The sequence below is a fragment of the Schistocerca cancellata genome, chromosome 2 (genome assembly GCF_023864275.1).
Source record: "Schistocerca cancellata isolate TAMUIC-IGC-003103 chromosome 2, iqSchCanc2.1, whole genome shotgun sequence".
In the NCBI taxonomy this organism is placed as follows: domain Eukaryota; kingdom Metazoa; phylum Arthropoda; class Insecta; order Orthoptera; family Acrididae; genus Schistocerca; species Schistocerca cancellata.
In genome coordinates, this window is record NC_064627.1 from 691273472 (window position 1) to 691291987 (window position 18516).

The following is an 18516-nucleotide window of genomic DNA, read 5'->3' on the forward strand; positions in this document are numbered from 1 at the left end:
ATTATAATGTCACTCGATGCTCTGTCCCTACCACCCGTCCTAAAGATCTGAGTGTCCCAGTCTATATCTGGTAAATTGAAATCTCCACCTAAGACTATACCATGCTGAGAAAATTTACGTGAAATGTATTCCAAATTTTCTCTCAGTTGTTCTGCCACTAATGCTGCTGAGTCGGGAGGTCGGTAAAAGGAGCCAATTATTAACCTAGCTCGGTTGTTGAGTGTAACCTCCACCCATAATAATTCACAGGAACTATCCACTTCACTACAGGATAAACTACTACTAACAGCGACGAACACTCCACCACCGGTTGCATGCAATCTATCCTTTCTAAACACCGTCTGTACCTTTGTAAAAATTTCGGCAGAATTTATCTATGGCTTCAGCCAGCTTTCTGTACCTATAACGATTTCAGCTTCGGTGCTTTCTATCAGCGCTTGAAGTTCCGGTACTTTACCAACGCAGCTTCGACAGTTTACAATTACAATACCGACTGCTGCTTGGTCCCCGCATGTCCTGACTTTGCCCTGCACCCTTTGAGGCTGTTGCCCTTTCTGGACTTGCCCGAGGCCATCTAACCTAAAAAACCAACCAGTCCACGCCACACAACCTCTGCTATTCGTGTAGCCGCCTGCTGTGTGTAGTGGACTCCTCACCTATCGAACTGAACCCGAAATACCATCACCCTATGGCGCAAGTTGAGGAATCTGCAGCCCAAATGGTCGCAGAACCGTCTCAGCCTCTGATTCAGACCCTCCACTCGGCTATGTACCAAAGGTCCACAGTCAGTCCTGTTGACGATGCTGCAGATGGTGAGCTCTGCTTTCATCCCGCTAGTGAGACTGGCAGTCTTCACCAAATCAGATAGCCGCCGGAAGCCAGAGAGGATTTCCTCCGACTGCTGTGAGACATGGAGGAAGAGAGTGAATATAAAGGTTCCAGAACCTACTGACAGATTCACATCCAAGCATACTCCACTGCTATCACCGCCTGCACTAGGTTTCTCGGTCTAGAGTCAATGGTGCGAACAGCCTGATCGATGTAGTCCCACAGATTCTCGATTGGGTTTATAGCTGGGGAGTTTGGTGGTGACGGGAGTACGGCAAAATCATCCTGGTACTCTTTGAACTGTGCACATACACTGTAAGCTGTCTCGCATGTTATCCTACTGGTAGATGCCATCGGAAAACCAAACTGCATGTAGGGGTGGACACAGACCCCAAAGATAGATGCATACTTAGTTGATGCACTGTGCCTTCCAGAATAACAAGATCACCCCGATAATGCCTTCCTGCCTGGACCCTTCTGACAATTCTTGCAGGATGTCTGCCTTCAGGAGTTCCACGTCATAACTGTCAACAGTCAACTGTCTGATGGAGCATTAATACGATTCATCAACTCAGGCAACCTGTCGCACTCAGTGGAAAACCAGTTGCAGTATTGGTGTGCAAATTCCTGCCTTCGTCACCAAAGAACAGCAGTCAGCATGGGTACATGAACCAGGTGCCTGCTGTGGAGATCCATACATAGTGCTTTTGTTGACTGGTCATTGAGGAGACACTGTTGGTAGCCCCTTGGTTCACCTGATGGTCAGCTGCTCAACACCTGCACATCTATTAGCCCATTCACATATCCACAGCTGTCATTCATCCTTGTCATCTATGGCTCGTGGTGCATCACAGCTGCCTTTGCACTGGTTTCGGATCGAATCAATGCACAGTATACTTCAATCTCATCGGCATGCAACCAGTTTCCAAACGTAACCATTCTGGAATTGCTTCATCCTTGGCCTGAAATCAGATGACCATGTCCTTCAACTCCAGTGCCGATCACTGTGTTTCCATATTATGACAACTGCACACTTTATACACCCTTCACTGCCACCTGCAAATGATTCTCGCACACTGATATCAAACCTAGGCAGTAGCCACACTAATGTGCTGGATGTTGTATTAGATTACATTAGAATTCACTGCTGTTTAACATACCAATGCGACTAGATTGGCTGCCCCAGAATGATGTTCCATCATCGTAGTTTGGCAGATTACGGCGTTGTGCTGGAGGAGACGGTTCTTCCCAACCTGATGGTTTGGTGACACCCACACTGCTTCCCAAAGTGAGATCTTTTGGGGGTGGGCCAGCCCACTGGTTTACGCCTGAAAGAAGTCCAACAGTGGGGTTTGTAAAAGTTATTTGCTGTTCCTATCATAGCAACACCAGTAGAAAAAGGAATATTCAGAGAAAACCAGAGGCTGCTCATAAAAATCAACTATAGAAAGACTAACAATGAAAATGACAATGAGAACCAAATTAGGATAAGCAACTTCAAACATTAAAACACACTGCACTTTAATCCATCAAACATTTCACCATCTGTTGATCAACACCATATTAAAAAGTAATTTTGCAACTTTAACACGTTCAAGTTGGTAAAGATAACTTTCCCCTCGCTGTGGGGATTATTCATGCTTATCGTCATCTGACGGCACTGCTTTTCTTGTTTCTTGCCTTGGGATGGCGGTCATATTCAAATGCCCTATGCTACTATTTTAATATAGTAATATTTTACTTTGAAAGTGAAGTAAATCCAATAAAAATAAATAAATAAAGCAAATTGGCTTACATCACCTTCACAATAAACGGTCCAATTAAGGCATGTGCATGACACGATGAGCGTATCGTTCAAACCATTACTCTCAAGTGTTGCCAGAGATACTGTTAATTAATGAACATTTTAATGAGACATCAAAACCAAGTGTACTTTACGTATTTGCAGTTACTTCTGTAATTATATTTGTACCAGTTCACCCTGAGCTATCAAGTGACTTTCTTCACTGAAGTAAACAAATCTACCATGGAGGAAGAAGGCTCCAAGTTTCTTTCATTGTCAGGGGAAGACGGTGAAGATAAGGAACGGCAGCAAATAAGGGGGGAGGGGGGGAAATAATAATAACAAATGAGTGTTTGGAAGGATAGGAACTGGTAACAAAATGTTGACTGCAATTACACTTTTTCTTTATAGATATTACTCTTGATTGAATAAAGATATTAGGAATGATATCTGAAGGAGCAAATAAATATGCTGTACAATGAATAAATTCTTTACCTAGTAGCAGAGGACACCAACAGGCACTGCAGCTTATTATAGGAAGCGAAACGAATATTTTTATTGACATACTGCTTATCACAGGTGGAAAGCAACCACTGATCTAAAAATAACAAGTATACAAAAACACATGCATAAAAGACGCCATGAATGTTATCTTTTTAAGTATACTGAAATTTTTACATTTTTTGGACAATACCACAGCTAAAACTGAAGAGTGATTGAATAAATTTCTAAATACTGTTGAAGCAATTTTTGATACTATCAACAATGCTGTTATGCCTGGCAATAACATTGTTGTCAATGAAAATATAGTTTCATGGAGAACATCACAGTTTTCACAAATATATTTAAGGCGTGCAACATAAGCATGGTATAAAAGTATATGAATTGTGTTTTCTTGGAGCTTACACTTGTAAAATTGCCATTTATGCCGGAAAAAAAAATGCAATGACAACTGAGAAAACGCATTCGCAGGATGTGGTAATGAAGATTAGTACAGGCATTATTATTTGAGGGACATATATTATTTATACATAGTTAATACACTAGTGTCTCTTTGGCTGAACATCTTTTGGAAAAAAAATTGTGGAACTTTAAAACAAACAAAAAATTTGTCACCATCGCAAAACAAAAACTGGGTGACATAATGATGCTTGAAAATCATTAAATTTTTGAGATGAAGTGACGCAAGTGTAGGCTAACTACATTCAAGAGTCAAGCATGTGCAATTCTTCACAGGGAAAAAACTTAAATACAAGCCTGATGCTGCCTTTAAAAAATGAATAATATAATAAGCAAAAAAAGGGTGCTGATTTATCCGATCAAGTGACATCATCTTATAGTTGAGGGTATTCAGCCCAGTTGTCAATCATGTGATTATTGCCACAACATGTTTTAGGAGAACATTATCCCACAAGTGCTAAAAACAAGGAAACCAGATACATATATATGGCTTACAGACTTCCTGAGTTATAGCCTACGCCCCCCCCCCCCCCCCCAAAAAAAAAAAAAAAAAAAAAACAACCATTAGGTCTCATTACAACTTGAAAACAAGCTGCAAGCATGCATTGTCAACTCAAACCATAAAAAATCACAAACCAGTGCATCCACCATTCCCGAGGTACAGTCGCAAAACAAAGTCGCTGCCATCACCTACCAACAATGATATTTACTTAAAGCCTAATGCTCTGCACCAATGATACTACTGAATACTGTCTGTCATAAGATCTTTGAGAAATGCCTGTCTGGTCCTGACTCATTCTAACTTAAAACCACCTCTATGCTGCAATCTGAATGAAAACAGCATGCAAAAATTTATATCACTAGGTAAAATGTGTTGGTGGCTGCTTCTTAAGGAGGGTATCACTAAAGTGTGCCCAAAAATGACCTTTAGGTACTTCCGTCCTCTCATTTAAAAAACTGACATGCTCCTCTTTCAAGGCACAATAAATCTCTACCTCCTCTGAATTTGATACCAACCCCCCTCTTTCCTCAATGTGTAACACCCTCATGCTTTCCAATATATCCCCAATGAATACTGCTCACTCTCAAGATGGTTTGCTACAGCTGACACGCTTGACAACTGTGGTTAATATCCTCAAACTGCTTGAATGACAGTTGTACGATGGCTTTACAGCAGTTATCCTTTCTACAGTTGTTTGTGGGAAACTGTTAAATGGTATATAAAACTTGTTATACAATTAATAAATGGGAATTGCATAATAAATATGTGGTATATAAATTATAGATAGGATAATAAACATACAATATTCTACACTTTAGAGAACAAATCCTTGGTCATCTTTAGATCAACATTCACCACATTGAACAAATGTATACTGAAAAGCAAACACCTACAAAAAGAGTTTCACATTTCCTTGAATCATATAAAGAGCCTGCAAGAAGTAAAAACAAGGGGTGGTGATTATTCCACTAGGAAAGCTATAAGGGTGGCAATTTACTGCAATCACCGTGAGGGCCAACCAGCACCCTAAAATTCTTTGAAAAATTGCATAGCAAACAAACAATACGTTAAGTTTACAACAGTGAAGTATTGTGTTTTTACAAACAACTTTTTGTTCATTATGTTTATAATATAATGTTCAGTTAAGTTTATAATATGAAACTGCATTGCTTTTAAAACTGCAATTTTGTTAGTTATGTTTATAATTTTCAGGTGAAATACAAGTACTACTACTGTTTTCAATTAATGTATGTTAAATTTCCATTATTTAAATTTTCAGCTATATGGCAAATTTTTCTAGTTGGTGTTTTACACTATCTGACAGAACATTCAAGTTTGGGCCACTGATGATACACACCACCCAATGGCAGACTCCATCGTGCGCCGTCTTGAACAAAGTTTAGAAACATTGACACCAGAAAAATTTCATTATTTCCACCCTGAGCTGTTGATAAAATCTTTATTTAAACAACCAGTTTCGGTTGACTGACCATCATCAAATCCTTAAAAGCAATTACAGCATCATATAAATATAAAATCATTGACATCAAATGATAAACACATATTAATATAAATTAAATTGCCCATATGTTAACTGTGCTAGGCAATGCACTCTTCCGTATCACATGAGGACTTGGTGTTAAGGCTGCGAACAGACGCATACCACAGAGTTGGCTCTTTGCGGTATGCAATCGTTCACAGCATTAATGCCAATTGTTGATGTGACAACAGTGACAAATTCGTGGTTTTATTATTGGCCTTCAACGACTTTATATTGACCTAATATGATACCGTAAATGGTTTAAAGAACCTCATGATGGTCAGTAATTGAAACATGTCATTTTTCAAATACCTATGAGGTGGGAAAAAAAGATTAACATATTTTCCACTAAAATTTACGACATTGGAACAGACCTGCTGTAGGGACTGTAGGTGGCACCATCTTCGCCTGTGACGGTTGCCCAGTGTGGTGTTGTGCAGCACCATGATGTGGAGCACTTGCTGTGGGGTGTGCTGCCCACATAGCACTCGTGTCACCTCCTGCCCCGACACCAACACCACTACCATTCAAGCGGCGAGGATCCCCCACTCCCACTCCAGTCGCAGCTCTCATCTCACCCACGCCCCGAATGTCCCTCACCCCTACATCTCCACGCAATCCCCCCTCAACCACACCATGCATATGTTCTCGTGGGCCTAACATTCCACCTGAAAGTAAGAATTTACAAATCAGTAGTGCTTTCCCCCTGCATGACACAAAATTCAATAAAAACCAACAGTTTTGTTCACAATTCAGTATACTCAAAAACTCTACCCTCTGTCAGTCATATTGTGTATGTGAATACTAAACACAACATCTCATAGTCTTCAAAAAAAAATCCGTGAAAGTGTGAATTCAAGAACAGATTTTACAAGAGGAAACACGACCATTAAAAAAACTATTCTTTAGAATAGAATCCAGCAGAATAATTATCTTACACATAACAGCAATGCACATGTGCAGTACTGACCACCCCAAACGGCTGCTGCAGCAGCTGCAGCTGCCGCCGCCGCACCAGGAGCTGCAGGTCCACCCCACTGAGATGCTGATGCCGTGGGGCCTGGGCCAGGGGGAGCTGTAGGGACACCGGTCCACACATTTGAACTATCTGCCACATCGTCGTCCTCACCCCACGTGCCTCCGATGTTGCTACTCGGTGTATGGCCCCATGGTGTCTTTTGAACAGCCTGCGAGGGTGGTGGCTGACCACCATTGCGGAGATTTGCTTCCCAGAGGTCTGTCCCTATAATAAGATTACAATTTTTAATAATTGCCAACATCATAAAAAAACTTGAAAGCCACAGCGAACAAAAATGTTGCAGGTCATGGAGAACACAACTGTATAAATTCCACCACACTTAAAACAAAGTGTGTGTGTGTGTGTGTGTGTGTGTGTGTGTGTGTGTGTGTGTGTAAACCCAAAAGATCAATGTGCACTGTTTACTGTGATGGTAACACTGATAATTTACTCTTCAGATAGGCAGAATATACTTTAATAGATACAATAAGCTTAATAACATAAAGAGCGAAAGAAGAAGACTCATAAATGAGTCTAATTTACTAACAACAAAAGGTAACAAATTAACTGCAGACACAGGTAGAAGTTCCCCACAAAATAAAATCAATTTTGATTGTGTGACTGTACACACAGTCTTCAAACTGTTTGCATGCTCAGCTCAGCACCCGCAATAAATGACAACTCTTGACAGACACAATGTAGATCGAGTCGCACAAGAACAGGAGAGTAAATCTAACAGGATGTTGCCAAATTTGGGGGGAAAAAACCCATAGAAAAACAAACTAGGAATGACCAGTGGACATTAAAGCACTACTACACCTAAATCAGGAATGGATATGAAGTAATCATGCATGTGGATCTCTAATCATGCATGTGGATCTCTCTCTCTCTCTCTCTCTCTCTCTCTCTCTCTCTCTCTCTCTCTCTCTCTCCCCCCCTCTCTCTCGTGTGTGTGTGTGTGTGTGTGTGTGTGTGTGTGTCCCGCTAAAATGCCATGCTGTCTCAGTGGGAAGTGGGGAACCTGCAAAAGTGCAGAATTACATAGCAGTGCAGTCGAGCCAGGAACACGAACAGCTTGCATGTGACATGGTTTCATATTATACCATATTTGGAAATTCGAAAATCTGTACCTCTGTACAACACATCACGAAGAGCAATTTATATTGTTACTGATTGTTGGTACAAGAAAATATGCCTAATAAAGCTATGTGCACTGAATTGTTCCCTGAAAAATACTTACAACATCTACACTGTAGGCAGAGAGGCAAAAACAAATGGTTTCTACAGCATGCCGTTAGAGGTGGAATGAATGTTTCTCTCACATTTTGTTTCAAACTCACTTTATTATCTACATTTGTTCCGCTAAAACCGCAAAGGTTACATTAAAAAAGCATTTAAGACATAATGAAAATTATACCTGGCACAAACTGTCAGAACACGGACACATGGAGACAGTTTACCAAATTTTCGACAATCGGGTTGCCATGTAATCGTTGTTTCTGTTAATGTTTTAGTGTGATTAAAAATAAAAGTTATGTGATGGCAATAATGAGAAATCTTCACAAGCAGGCTAGGGTGATTATTTGTTGCATTTGTAACTTTTTCAAATATGAATTTGGAATCTGAACTCTAACTACTGACATTTGAAGGCACTACAGAAGCGTGTGGTGTTGGCAAGAGAACTGTGAAGAGACTTAACAAAAGTGACACAGCTATTGTATTGCAAGCTTAAGGAAAGTTGGTTTCATGTCATCTAAAAGCATCAAAATTGTGAGAAAATTTTAACACAAAAGGATTCTTTTGACAACGCTGCTTCAAAGTGCTTCGTGTGAATGGTTAATAACTGACATCACAAAAATTTGTTACAATTGTGAATGAAAAAATTGGCTGCAAAGGTAGCACTTGGTCAATGTAAAGAATTTTAGACCACATTGGTTTCAAATAAGTTAAGGAGAGAGTTTCTAGTTGAAGAAAGTGACACAGGAGCAGCATAAACCATAATGTACGATACAAGAGATGGCGGTAGTTCAAGAGTGTGTTACCTAGATAAAGCCTGGTTGAATCAGAATCATTCCACATATACCTGCTGGAAAATGAGACATGGCCCTAGCAGTTGTAAAGTCCTCATAGGAATAAGTCCTTGAATAATTATTTTGAATGTTATATTAAAAAAAGATGCTATGACTTACCAAACGAGAAAGCGCTGGTATAAGACACAATAAAAAACACACAAACACACACACAAATCTCAAGCTTTCGCAACACACGGTTGCTTCATCAGGTAAGAGGGAAGGAGAGGGAAAGACGAAAGGGACAGGTATTGTCCCTTTTTCCCCCTAAGGTAAGTCTTTCCGCTCCCGGGATTGGAATGACTCTTTACCCTCTCCCTTAAAACCCACATCCTTTCGTCTTTCCCTCTTTCCTGATGAAGCAATCGTGGGTTGCGAAAGCTTGAAATTTGTGTGTGTGTGTGTGTGTGTTTGTGTGTGTGTGTGTGTGTGTTTTCATTGTGTCTATCTACCAGCGCTTTCTCGTTTGGTACGACACAGCACGTTTTTTTAAAATAACATTCAAAATAATTATTCACGGACTTATTCCTATGAGGACTTTACAACTGCTAGGGCCATGTCTCATTTTCCAGCAGGTATTCGTGGAATGATTCTGAGTCACAGCATCTTTTTTTAATATATTTTTCCCATGTGGAATGTTTGTTTCTAATATATTCATATTTTGAATGTTAGCTCTTCTTCTGGTTTTGTTCCTGAGAGTGAACGTATATTCAGGTGTAAGACGAATAGTAGTGACTACCATTCAGAAATGAATGTTGTCAGTTCGATGTAGTGGTTCACTAAGCAATTCTTGCCATAGCTCTCTTCGAAGTTGGTCACTGTAACGTACCATGCCTGTTATCATTTGGTTATTACACAGAAAACACCAAGTACAAACACCAAAATTCCTGCAGGTCATTAATTTATACAAGTCACACGATAGAATGTACAAACTTGACTTTCTTGCATGTGAATATGGTCGAACAGTTTTGCGTTTACCCAAGTATCACCAAGAGTATAATCCATGCAGCAGAGATGCTGAGTGCATATAGGTACAACAAAAAGAGTGTTACAAATAAGCTTTCAGCCAACAAGCCCTTTGTTGAAAATAGATCACTCACACATATTCAAATACAACACACACACACACACACACACACACACAAATGCAATCTCTGGCAGCTGCCAGAGACTGTGTGTGTGTGTGTGTGTGTGTGTGTGTGTGTGTGTGTGTGTGGCGGGGGAAGGGGGGGGGGGGGTGTCATCTATTTTCGACAAAGGCCTTGTTGGCCAGAAGCTTATTTGCGACAGTCTTTTTGCTGTGTCCATCTATGACTCAGCCTCTCCACTATATGGTGTGTAGCAACTTTCCTTTTCATATTATTGTTACATTCCATCCTGGATTTTTCATAGTTTGATTTTTGACATTATAATCCTATGGAACTAATTTGTGCTAAGGCATAAGGCTTTGGAAAACACATACACACACACACACACACACACACACACACACACACACACACACACACGCATGAATAAACAATCATCCCTCTCTTCAGTGTGGGCTGGAAAGCTTTAGGAAGAAGACTTTAATACAGAAGTGAAGACCGACACAAGCCTCGAATTCATCATCGTAAATTTTCACTCAGATGATTCAGGCAGAGACTCAGATAGCAGTGATGATAGTATTACAATGTAGACTTTGGAACAAATTAAAGTAATAATATTTCTTAGTTTTGGTGACTCATGGTAAACAAAATGTGGATTCCAACATCTACATTGCATAGATAGTATATGAGAGCTTCCTAGCCTTTATTTTTTTGAAATTTGTATCCAATGAAGTATGCAGACTATAGAGTTCAACATATTTCCCGAGGAGAAGTTAAGCCCTTCCCAACATGTTGTATGCTCTAATAATGTAAGAGAAAGTGGCCAGATGAATTGGTCAAAAACTCTTATTTCCACATGTAACCCGTCTTTTTAAGTCACAAATTGGAAAATGCCTGAAAATGGTAGGGAAGTTTACCTGTCGAGTTATTAATGGTTTTCGACGTTACTGGTAAGCATTCCCTCAAGTTATTCACAGAAGACTTAACTGCTTGCTTGTCAATGGATTGTACATGTGGTCTTTCACTGTAATGTCGAACAAGTTAACTTACCCTAATAATACCTGTTGACAGTGAAAATTATAACAACATACTAAACATTTCTACAACCGTCTTTTGTGCTGGTCTTTTCTACTAGTAATTCTTTTTTACGCACAGTAATTACACTTAACTGAAGTCCAACACACCCATAAAAATGCATTATACATATTTTCAAAAAATTCTATGGAGTAGAAACAGTTGTCAAGCAAATATAATGATTTCGGTTTGTGTTGAAGTTAATTTTGCTGTGTATTACATTTTTACATATAATACAGTTAAAATTGCAATAAATTACTATTGCAAGCAGTTTCAATGACCTTGTTGTTAGCCGATTGTCATTTTGAGAAAAATTGTGTTTTATGCCTCTGCAAAACTGTGCCAGTTGTTCTCACCTTTGAACATGGCACGGACTAAAGCTGTGGAGCTGTTGACGTAATGTCATCAAGATGTGCAGTAAATTCTCTCTCATGAAGATTGACCTACATCTGTTTTAAAAATTTATTATTGCCTTCATAGATCTGAACACTTAATACGATGTACCACAGACAAATTACTCTAATTTTTGTCCACAGCAACACAGTACGGTAAAATGGACTTTTGTCAGCCCGCTCTCTGCCGCCACACATGCGCAGATTCATCCCCTCCACACTTCCTTAGCACTCAGCCTCTATGCGCGCACCGAGCGAGGTTTCACAGTGGTTAGCACACTGGACTTGCATTCAGAAAGACGTCTGTTGTATCCCGCATCCAGCCATTCTGATTTAGGTTTTCAGTGATTTCCCTAGATCGCTTCAAGCAAATGCCGGGATGGTTCCTTTGCAAGGGCACGGCCAATTTCCTTCCCAATCCTTCCCTAATCAGACCTTGTGCTCCATCTCTAATGACCTCGTTGTCGACGGGACGTTAAACACTAATCTCCTCCTCCTGCTCTATGCGCGCAAGTGCCTTCCTATGTGATGCAGGCTGCAACAGTCCATCACTCCTGCATAATTAAAACTTTACACAACAGAAAGTATAGGAAGGTTCTGAAATCCTTGTATATAATCTACAAGGTATGCTCAGATAGTAACAGCATCGAGCCTCTAACAATCGAAGAGATTGTTTTGAAAGGAGTTGACAGCACTGTGTTAAGGATAAGGTGTTGGCAGTAGAATGCAATAATTGTGTGTGTTCCGAAAACTGCTGATTGGAGGTGAGGAGTGTAATCCGGTTTCTTCTCGCAAAGGAAAATGCACGTTTCCAGGTTTTTGATGAAATCAAAACTGTTTATGGGGGTGGAGTGATAAATCATATTAATGTGTCAAGTGGTATTGTGAGTTTAATACTCGCAGAATAGATGTTCATGATGAATGAAGGACTGGGCAGCCTTCAATCAAGGCTGATTAAGTGGAAGATGAAGTACAAGCTCGGACTCTCAAGAATGGGGAAGGAAATCGGCTATGTCCTTTCACAGAAAATATACGAACCATCACAACATTTGTCATTTGCCTGGAGCAATTGAAGAAAAGCACAGAAAATCTAAACCTGAATGGTCGAATGCGGATTTGAGATGTTGTCCCTCTTGCACACACACACACACACACACACACACACACACACACACACACATTATGCAATGCAATAGAAACAAAACAGTCAAAATAATTCATAAAACAATCAGCCAACAAAGTAGTACCTTGCTCAGAAAAATAAATTATTAATCTCATGTGAAATGAGGCGAATTACGGTCCAAGATTCAAAAAGTTGATAGTGAGCTTTGCAATAAGAGAAGAAAGTACACAGAACAATCCAATAAGAAAGCAAAAATGTTGCCTTAGTAATGTAAGAGTTGAATGTATCACCATAAATAATATTAAAAATTTTTCCTCCTCAGCAGCACTCCTCTTCCCTGCAGAAATTTCAAAAGTTAGAAATTTAAACCCTCTCCCGAAGTTTTTGTCCAGTCTCTTCATCCCATAAGAGACATAATGTAAAAATATGATACAATACATTAGATTGGATTTAATACCTGGTTATAGAGTGTCAAATACTTCTTATATTGCACAATCATGTTATACATATAAGATAGAGTCTAAAAGTCAAATAATTTACCATTGTTGACATTTGGCTTCCAGACAGGAGCACCATCTTTAACACCTGGTTCAGGTGAAGCAGGGATGTCCCAACCTGTATCCTGATTGACATGTTGCTGCAAATATATAAATAAACACACACACAGTTTTACTATATGCAATGCAATTAAAAATGCAGCATACTTGTGCAACATATTTTAACTACTATGTCCTGCTGTATGCAAACGGTTATACGAATTATCGCAAATAAAAATTTCAACTGATATGCTATTAATGACCCAACTAAAGTCTTTAAGAAACACATTAATCCCAGAGTTCTTCTCAAATGAGGGCCATCACCCTTGTGACAGTTGGTAACCATTCAGAATTTACTTCACAAATAAGCTAATATCAGAACAAAATGAATTACAAATTACATTAACTGATATTTGAGTTTGATTAACTGCACTGTGCTAAATATAAAATTCTTAAACTGCCAGTTTGCAATGAATGTATTATTGAGCAGGCAGTATTAATCAAGTCAAACCTGTAAGGTAAGGAATCTTGTCAAGTACACAAGAGTGATACATTAACTTTACATTTTATCTGCATACAATATTGGGGAGAAAACAAATTTAGTTGATTTTGAGTGGCAGGAAAAGATTACAGTGGAGACTCGACTAACTGGATTAATTTTTGTCATAAATCATTTGGATACTAAAAAATCCGAATAACTGAATGAATGAAGAAAAGTGATTTTTGTATTATTAACTATAGAAAGATGACCTATGTCGCCCACGTATGGTTATCTTTTAGGAACATTGTGACATGGTACTCTTTCTAGGGTAATACATAATGTTAAGTGCTTCCTCAAAACAACAAAAACAAATTAAACTTAATGAAATGAATAAAAATCTATGTTTATAAAGATTTTTTCTCTTCATTATTGCTACATCACGAACTCATTTTAACTGTAGTAAATTCATGCTATCACACACAGCTTGTTTTTCCAACCATTTGAAAGTAGTTTCCGGGGCTCGAAATGCTTCTGCATCAGAAGGTCCTGCACATACTTTTTTGCATGTCCTTTTTCTTCTTTCTTTCATTTCCTGCTGTTCGTTAGCACACAATGTTTCCAATAATGTTATCATCTGACATTATCTGAAAACCTTAGATCATTACTGTTGCAAGTGAACCACTCTTTCATATCACTAGTATCATATTCTTGGCATATTTTGTCAGTCATTAGCTCATTTGCACCCTCCAAAACAAAATCATCCTATCAGGTAATGAATGTCATGGGCCAGTTTTTAGTATTCTATTCCAACCTTTGTTTGAAGTCTCCTTTTAATTAAATCCAGAAACTGACAAAATAAGTCAACAATCTACGTAAAATTTGTTTTCTATAAAGTCATTTTAATGTTTATTACCAATCTGATCCATTGGTTGTAACAACAATGTCACATTAGGAGGAAAAAATATTCCTGCAAGCACTCCATTTTCTCTCTCTACAAGTTGTTGCAATTATAAAGTAAAAGTAGGACTGCTCCATGATAATCAATTTCATTTTGAATTTTTTTTCTTCCTTCGGGGATAAAAGTGTTGTCATATCACTCCATGAATATTTCAGTTTTCATCCAATCCAAGTACTTTTTTGGTTTTTATTAATTGAGGGAACCCCAATATTTTTTAAGCACATAGGGCTTTTGGAATTTCTTAGGAAAAGCTAAGGCATTTCACGGATCTCAGTAGCATTTGCACAAACTAATATTGTTATCTGCTATTTACTGGAACTGAAGTCTTGTCAATTAAAGATTTTGACTGTAATTATATCCAACATAAACCCATTCTACCAGTGTTGTAAATAAAGTCTAACTCTTAGACATTTTCAACCAACCTTTTTTTTTTTTTTTTTTAAACCACTTTTAGCAGAATTTACTGTATCTACATGACGTGAGGTTAACGAGCGAGTTGTGGCGCCCCAAACATATTCTAAGTTCGGAGATAGCATGGCCGCAAAGGCTGTTCGGCACACTGGGGCTTGTAAGCAACCGCGTTTTGCCGAACACTAGCCAGAGCAAGAGGGGTAGACCCAGCGCGTGGTCCAGGCCGAGGTTGTGTCGAGGATTGTGCTTTATGTCAATGAAGGAGATTTGTATGCCAAGAGTGCCAAAGATGGCAGACTTTGAGAAATCATAATGGCAGATATTTCACAGTTCATGTAGAAATTAATAATAGCCAGAAGAATCATGATACCTTAAAAAGAAACATGTACACTGCCATTATTTGCATGATGATTCTGAAGGTGTAATCAGATTTTCAATATCTTTATTAGTTTCAAGTTTAGTATCCGACTGTAAATTATACAAGTAACACCAAGCAACGAATTTCCAAAATCTTAACAGTTCACACGATTTTGTTGATCAACGTGTCTTTAGAAATCTATTAGTATAAACCTACATTGGTATGAATTACAGGCTTGTAACTTGAATAGTATATGAGTTATTGGAGGTCAAAGTGGCCGATTACTATTGACCGCTTCAGGCCATCAGTACTCCACAGTTACGCGAGAAAACAGTAGTAGCATGCTTATAAATATATTTATTCGTTATGTCTTTGTTTATTTCAGATATATACTATTCATGAAGAAATTGGTGCAATATTTACTGTGTTTTAGAAAGCACAGAGAGATCAGGCTACTGGCCTACCTTTGTTTCTATTCCTGTGATATACATATTTGATTTGTTTATGTATTTAATAATGTGTGTTAGAGCGAGTTTATGGCCCAGCCGTAGGAATATTTATTTAATTTTAATTTATTTAAACGTAAATCCAATATTCTGTATGTGTTTCAATATGTTTGTGAGTGTGCGTTGGCTTGGAGACACGGCGGGAGCGCTTTAGCCAATCACAGTGCTCATTACTACGGCAGGAGACTACTGAAGTCAATGGAGAGACTGTATGGAAGTGGGGAGGAGCATTGGATGGCACAGGACACAGGCGTGCTGGGCGGGAAGGTGCGACAGATGGTCGCAGGAAATACTTGGAGATTGTTAAACAGTTTGCGTATGGTCACGGGAGATAGAACAATTTTGTAGTGCCGACTTGGGTGCACTTGTGCGATTTCTGTGGCTTCTGCAGTGAAGACGTAGTATGTGTTTAGAAGTGACTATCTTGTGAGCTATGGTGTTGTTCAAAACTAATTACGTGAAGTAGGAATCTATTGTGAATCTTCAGGTTTTGGCGGCGCAAAGACTGTTCCATTAAGTTTCGGGTGTGCAGCCGCAAGAATTCTCCTTCTTCTAATATTTTGGCTGTATAACATTCAGCTATCTTCAGAGTGAGCTTCAAGACTGCCGCTCCAGTGCTCGCTTCGTCCCTTTATACTAATGTACTGCGCAACTGCGCATGCTGCCACAGATGCAAATGCGCCAGGGGCGTTGGTCGGTGGCAGAGATGTGCACAATGCGCGAGTTACATTTATGACTCCACAGTCGATCTGTGTTGGTATGTCGATATATCATTGTGAGCTGCACTGTGATGTTGTCTTTGTGAGCTTATTACACCAAGTGCTGGATTGCATGATTTATCAAGTTTGAAACCACTATCTCTATTAATTAAATTGGTCATCAAGCAAATTTCAATTGCCTCCTTCACTATTGAGTCCCGAAAAGATGATGTAGTCGCCAAAATTTCTACGTTGTCATACAATATACTGTGACCAGTGCCAATACAGCGCTCTCCCACTGCCGACTTGTTAGGTTGTTAAAGTCGTGTGTACATCCGGTTTTCTGTACATCTTTCTTGGACAGTACGAGTTGTTTGTCCAATGTAAGACAAGCCACATTCACATGGAATTTTGGAAACTCCATATTTTCAGAGTAGCAAATCATCTTTGACGGAGCCCACGAGTGCAGCTGTCTTGGGTGGAGGATGAAAAATTAGTTTTACTTTGTGTCTGCTGAGAATCCGTCCTATTTTTGATGAGAGGCTACACACATATGGCAGGAAGGCCATCAATTTAAAGGTTTCTTCATCTTCTTCTGCTTTCTTTGTGACCTCTTTCGGTTTCATTTTCAGTGCCTTCTGTATCTGCTGGGGGGAGTACCCATTGTCTTTAAACACTCTTTGTAAGTGGGAAAGTTCATCGTGCAGACTGCTTTCGTCAGAAATAATATGCCCTTTATGGGTCAAAGTTCAGAGAACAATCATCGTCTGGGCAGGATGGTGGCAGATATTTGCACGTAAATATAAATCCACGTGCATCGGCTTCCGATACACTTCATGTCCCAAAGTGCCATCCTCTCTGCGCCGAACCAGAACATCCAAGAATGGAAAGCATCCCTCCTCTTCAATTTTCACTGTGAGCTCTATTTGATCGTGGAGGGAGTTCAGATGTCTTGAGAAGTCTTGCAAGTTATCTTCAGCATGTGGCCAAACTACAAAGGTACCACCACCAACATACTTCCAGAAAACCATGGGTCTTCCATAAATAAGTTGGCCACCAGAGGCGTTAAGGGACTACACATGGCGACTCCGTCCGTCTGTGAAGACTTCGAGGAGAAAGTGCTTGAATCTGCTGACTTGAAACCCACAGTGAAGTGATATTTCGTCGTCCACCCAAGACAGCTGCACCCGTGGACTCTGTCAAAGATGATTTGCTACTCTGAAAATATGGAGTTTCCAAAATTCCATGTGAATGTGGCTTTTCTTACATTGGACAAACAACTCTTACTGTACAAGAAAGATGTACAGAAAACCGGAGGTACACACGACTTTTACAACCTAACAAGTGTCGGCCGTGGCAGAATACTGTATTGGCACTGGTCACAGTATGTTGTACGACAACATCGAACTTTTGACAACTACATCATCTTTTTGGGATTCAATAGTGAAGGAGGCAACTGAGATTCACTTGGCAACTAATTTAATTAATAGAGATAGTGGTTTCAACCTTGATAAATCATGGAATACGGCACTTTGTGTAATAAACTCACAAAGACGTCATCACAGTGCAGCTCACAATGATATGTCGACATACCAACACAGATCGATTGGGGAGTCATAGATGTAACACGCGCATTGTGCAAGTCTTTGCTGCTGACCAACACCCCTGGCGCATTTGCAGTTGCGCAGTACACGAGTATAAAGGGACAAAGCAAGCACTGGAGGGGCAGTCTTGCGGCTCACTCTGAAGATGGCTGAACATTATACAGCCGAAATAATAGAAGAAGAAGGAGAATTCTTACAGCTGCACACCCAAAACTTAATGGAATAGGAATCTATTGTTTCCCTGTTATTCAACTTATATTTTATTTAATTGCTAGACCATCGACACCAATAAGTGTTTTTCAGAAATAAACAGTATGCTTAAAGGTTCTTCTGCTATCGTACTCATCATTTAAAGTTGTTAAAATAGTACCTGCATATTTTAATTGCAATCTTTCATATATAAATTTCTATGTTGCATTCAAAATTAGGAACCTTCGACCATTCAATTCATGTGTAAATTCATATTGTATACTGTAGACTCAGCAGTATTTGGCATGTAATACAGCAACTACAAATCCGAGCCCCTAGACAATGAAACCAGGTAAACTTTTAATATTTGAACTCAGAGTCTGAGGGTACATAGTTGC

At 39.3% G+C, this 18516-nt stretch overlaps 1 protein-coding gene across 1 annotated transcript in view; it reads right to left on the minus strand.

The window, feature by feature from the left end:
* The window catches only part of LOC126162448 (protein Gawky), a 294019-nt gene that overhangs the window by 131847 nt on the left and 143656 nt on the right, over positions 1–18516 (minus strand). Inside the window, exons 8-11 of the mRNA XM_049918963.1 lie at positions 12918–13014; positions 6584–6856; positions 5988–6281; positions 1989–2156 (exon numbers count right to left, since the gene is read on the minus strand). Of these exons, the coding sequence (XP_049774920.1) occupies positions 1989–2156; positions 5988–6281; positions 6584–6856; positions 12918–13014 (832 nt within the window). The remainder of the gene's footprint in view (positions 1–1988; positions 2157–5987; positions 6282–6583; positions 6857–12917; positions 13015–18516) is intronic.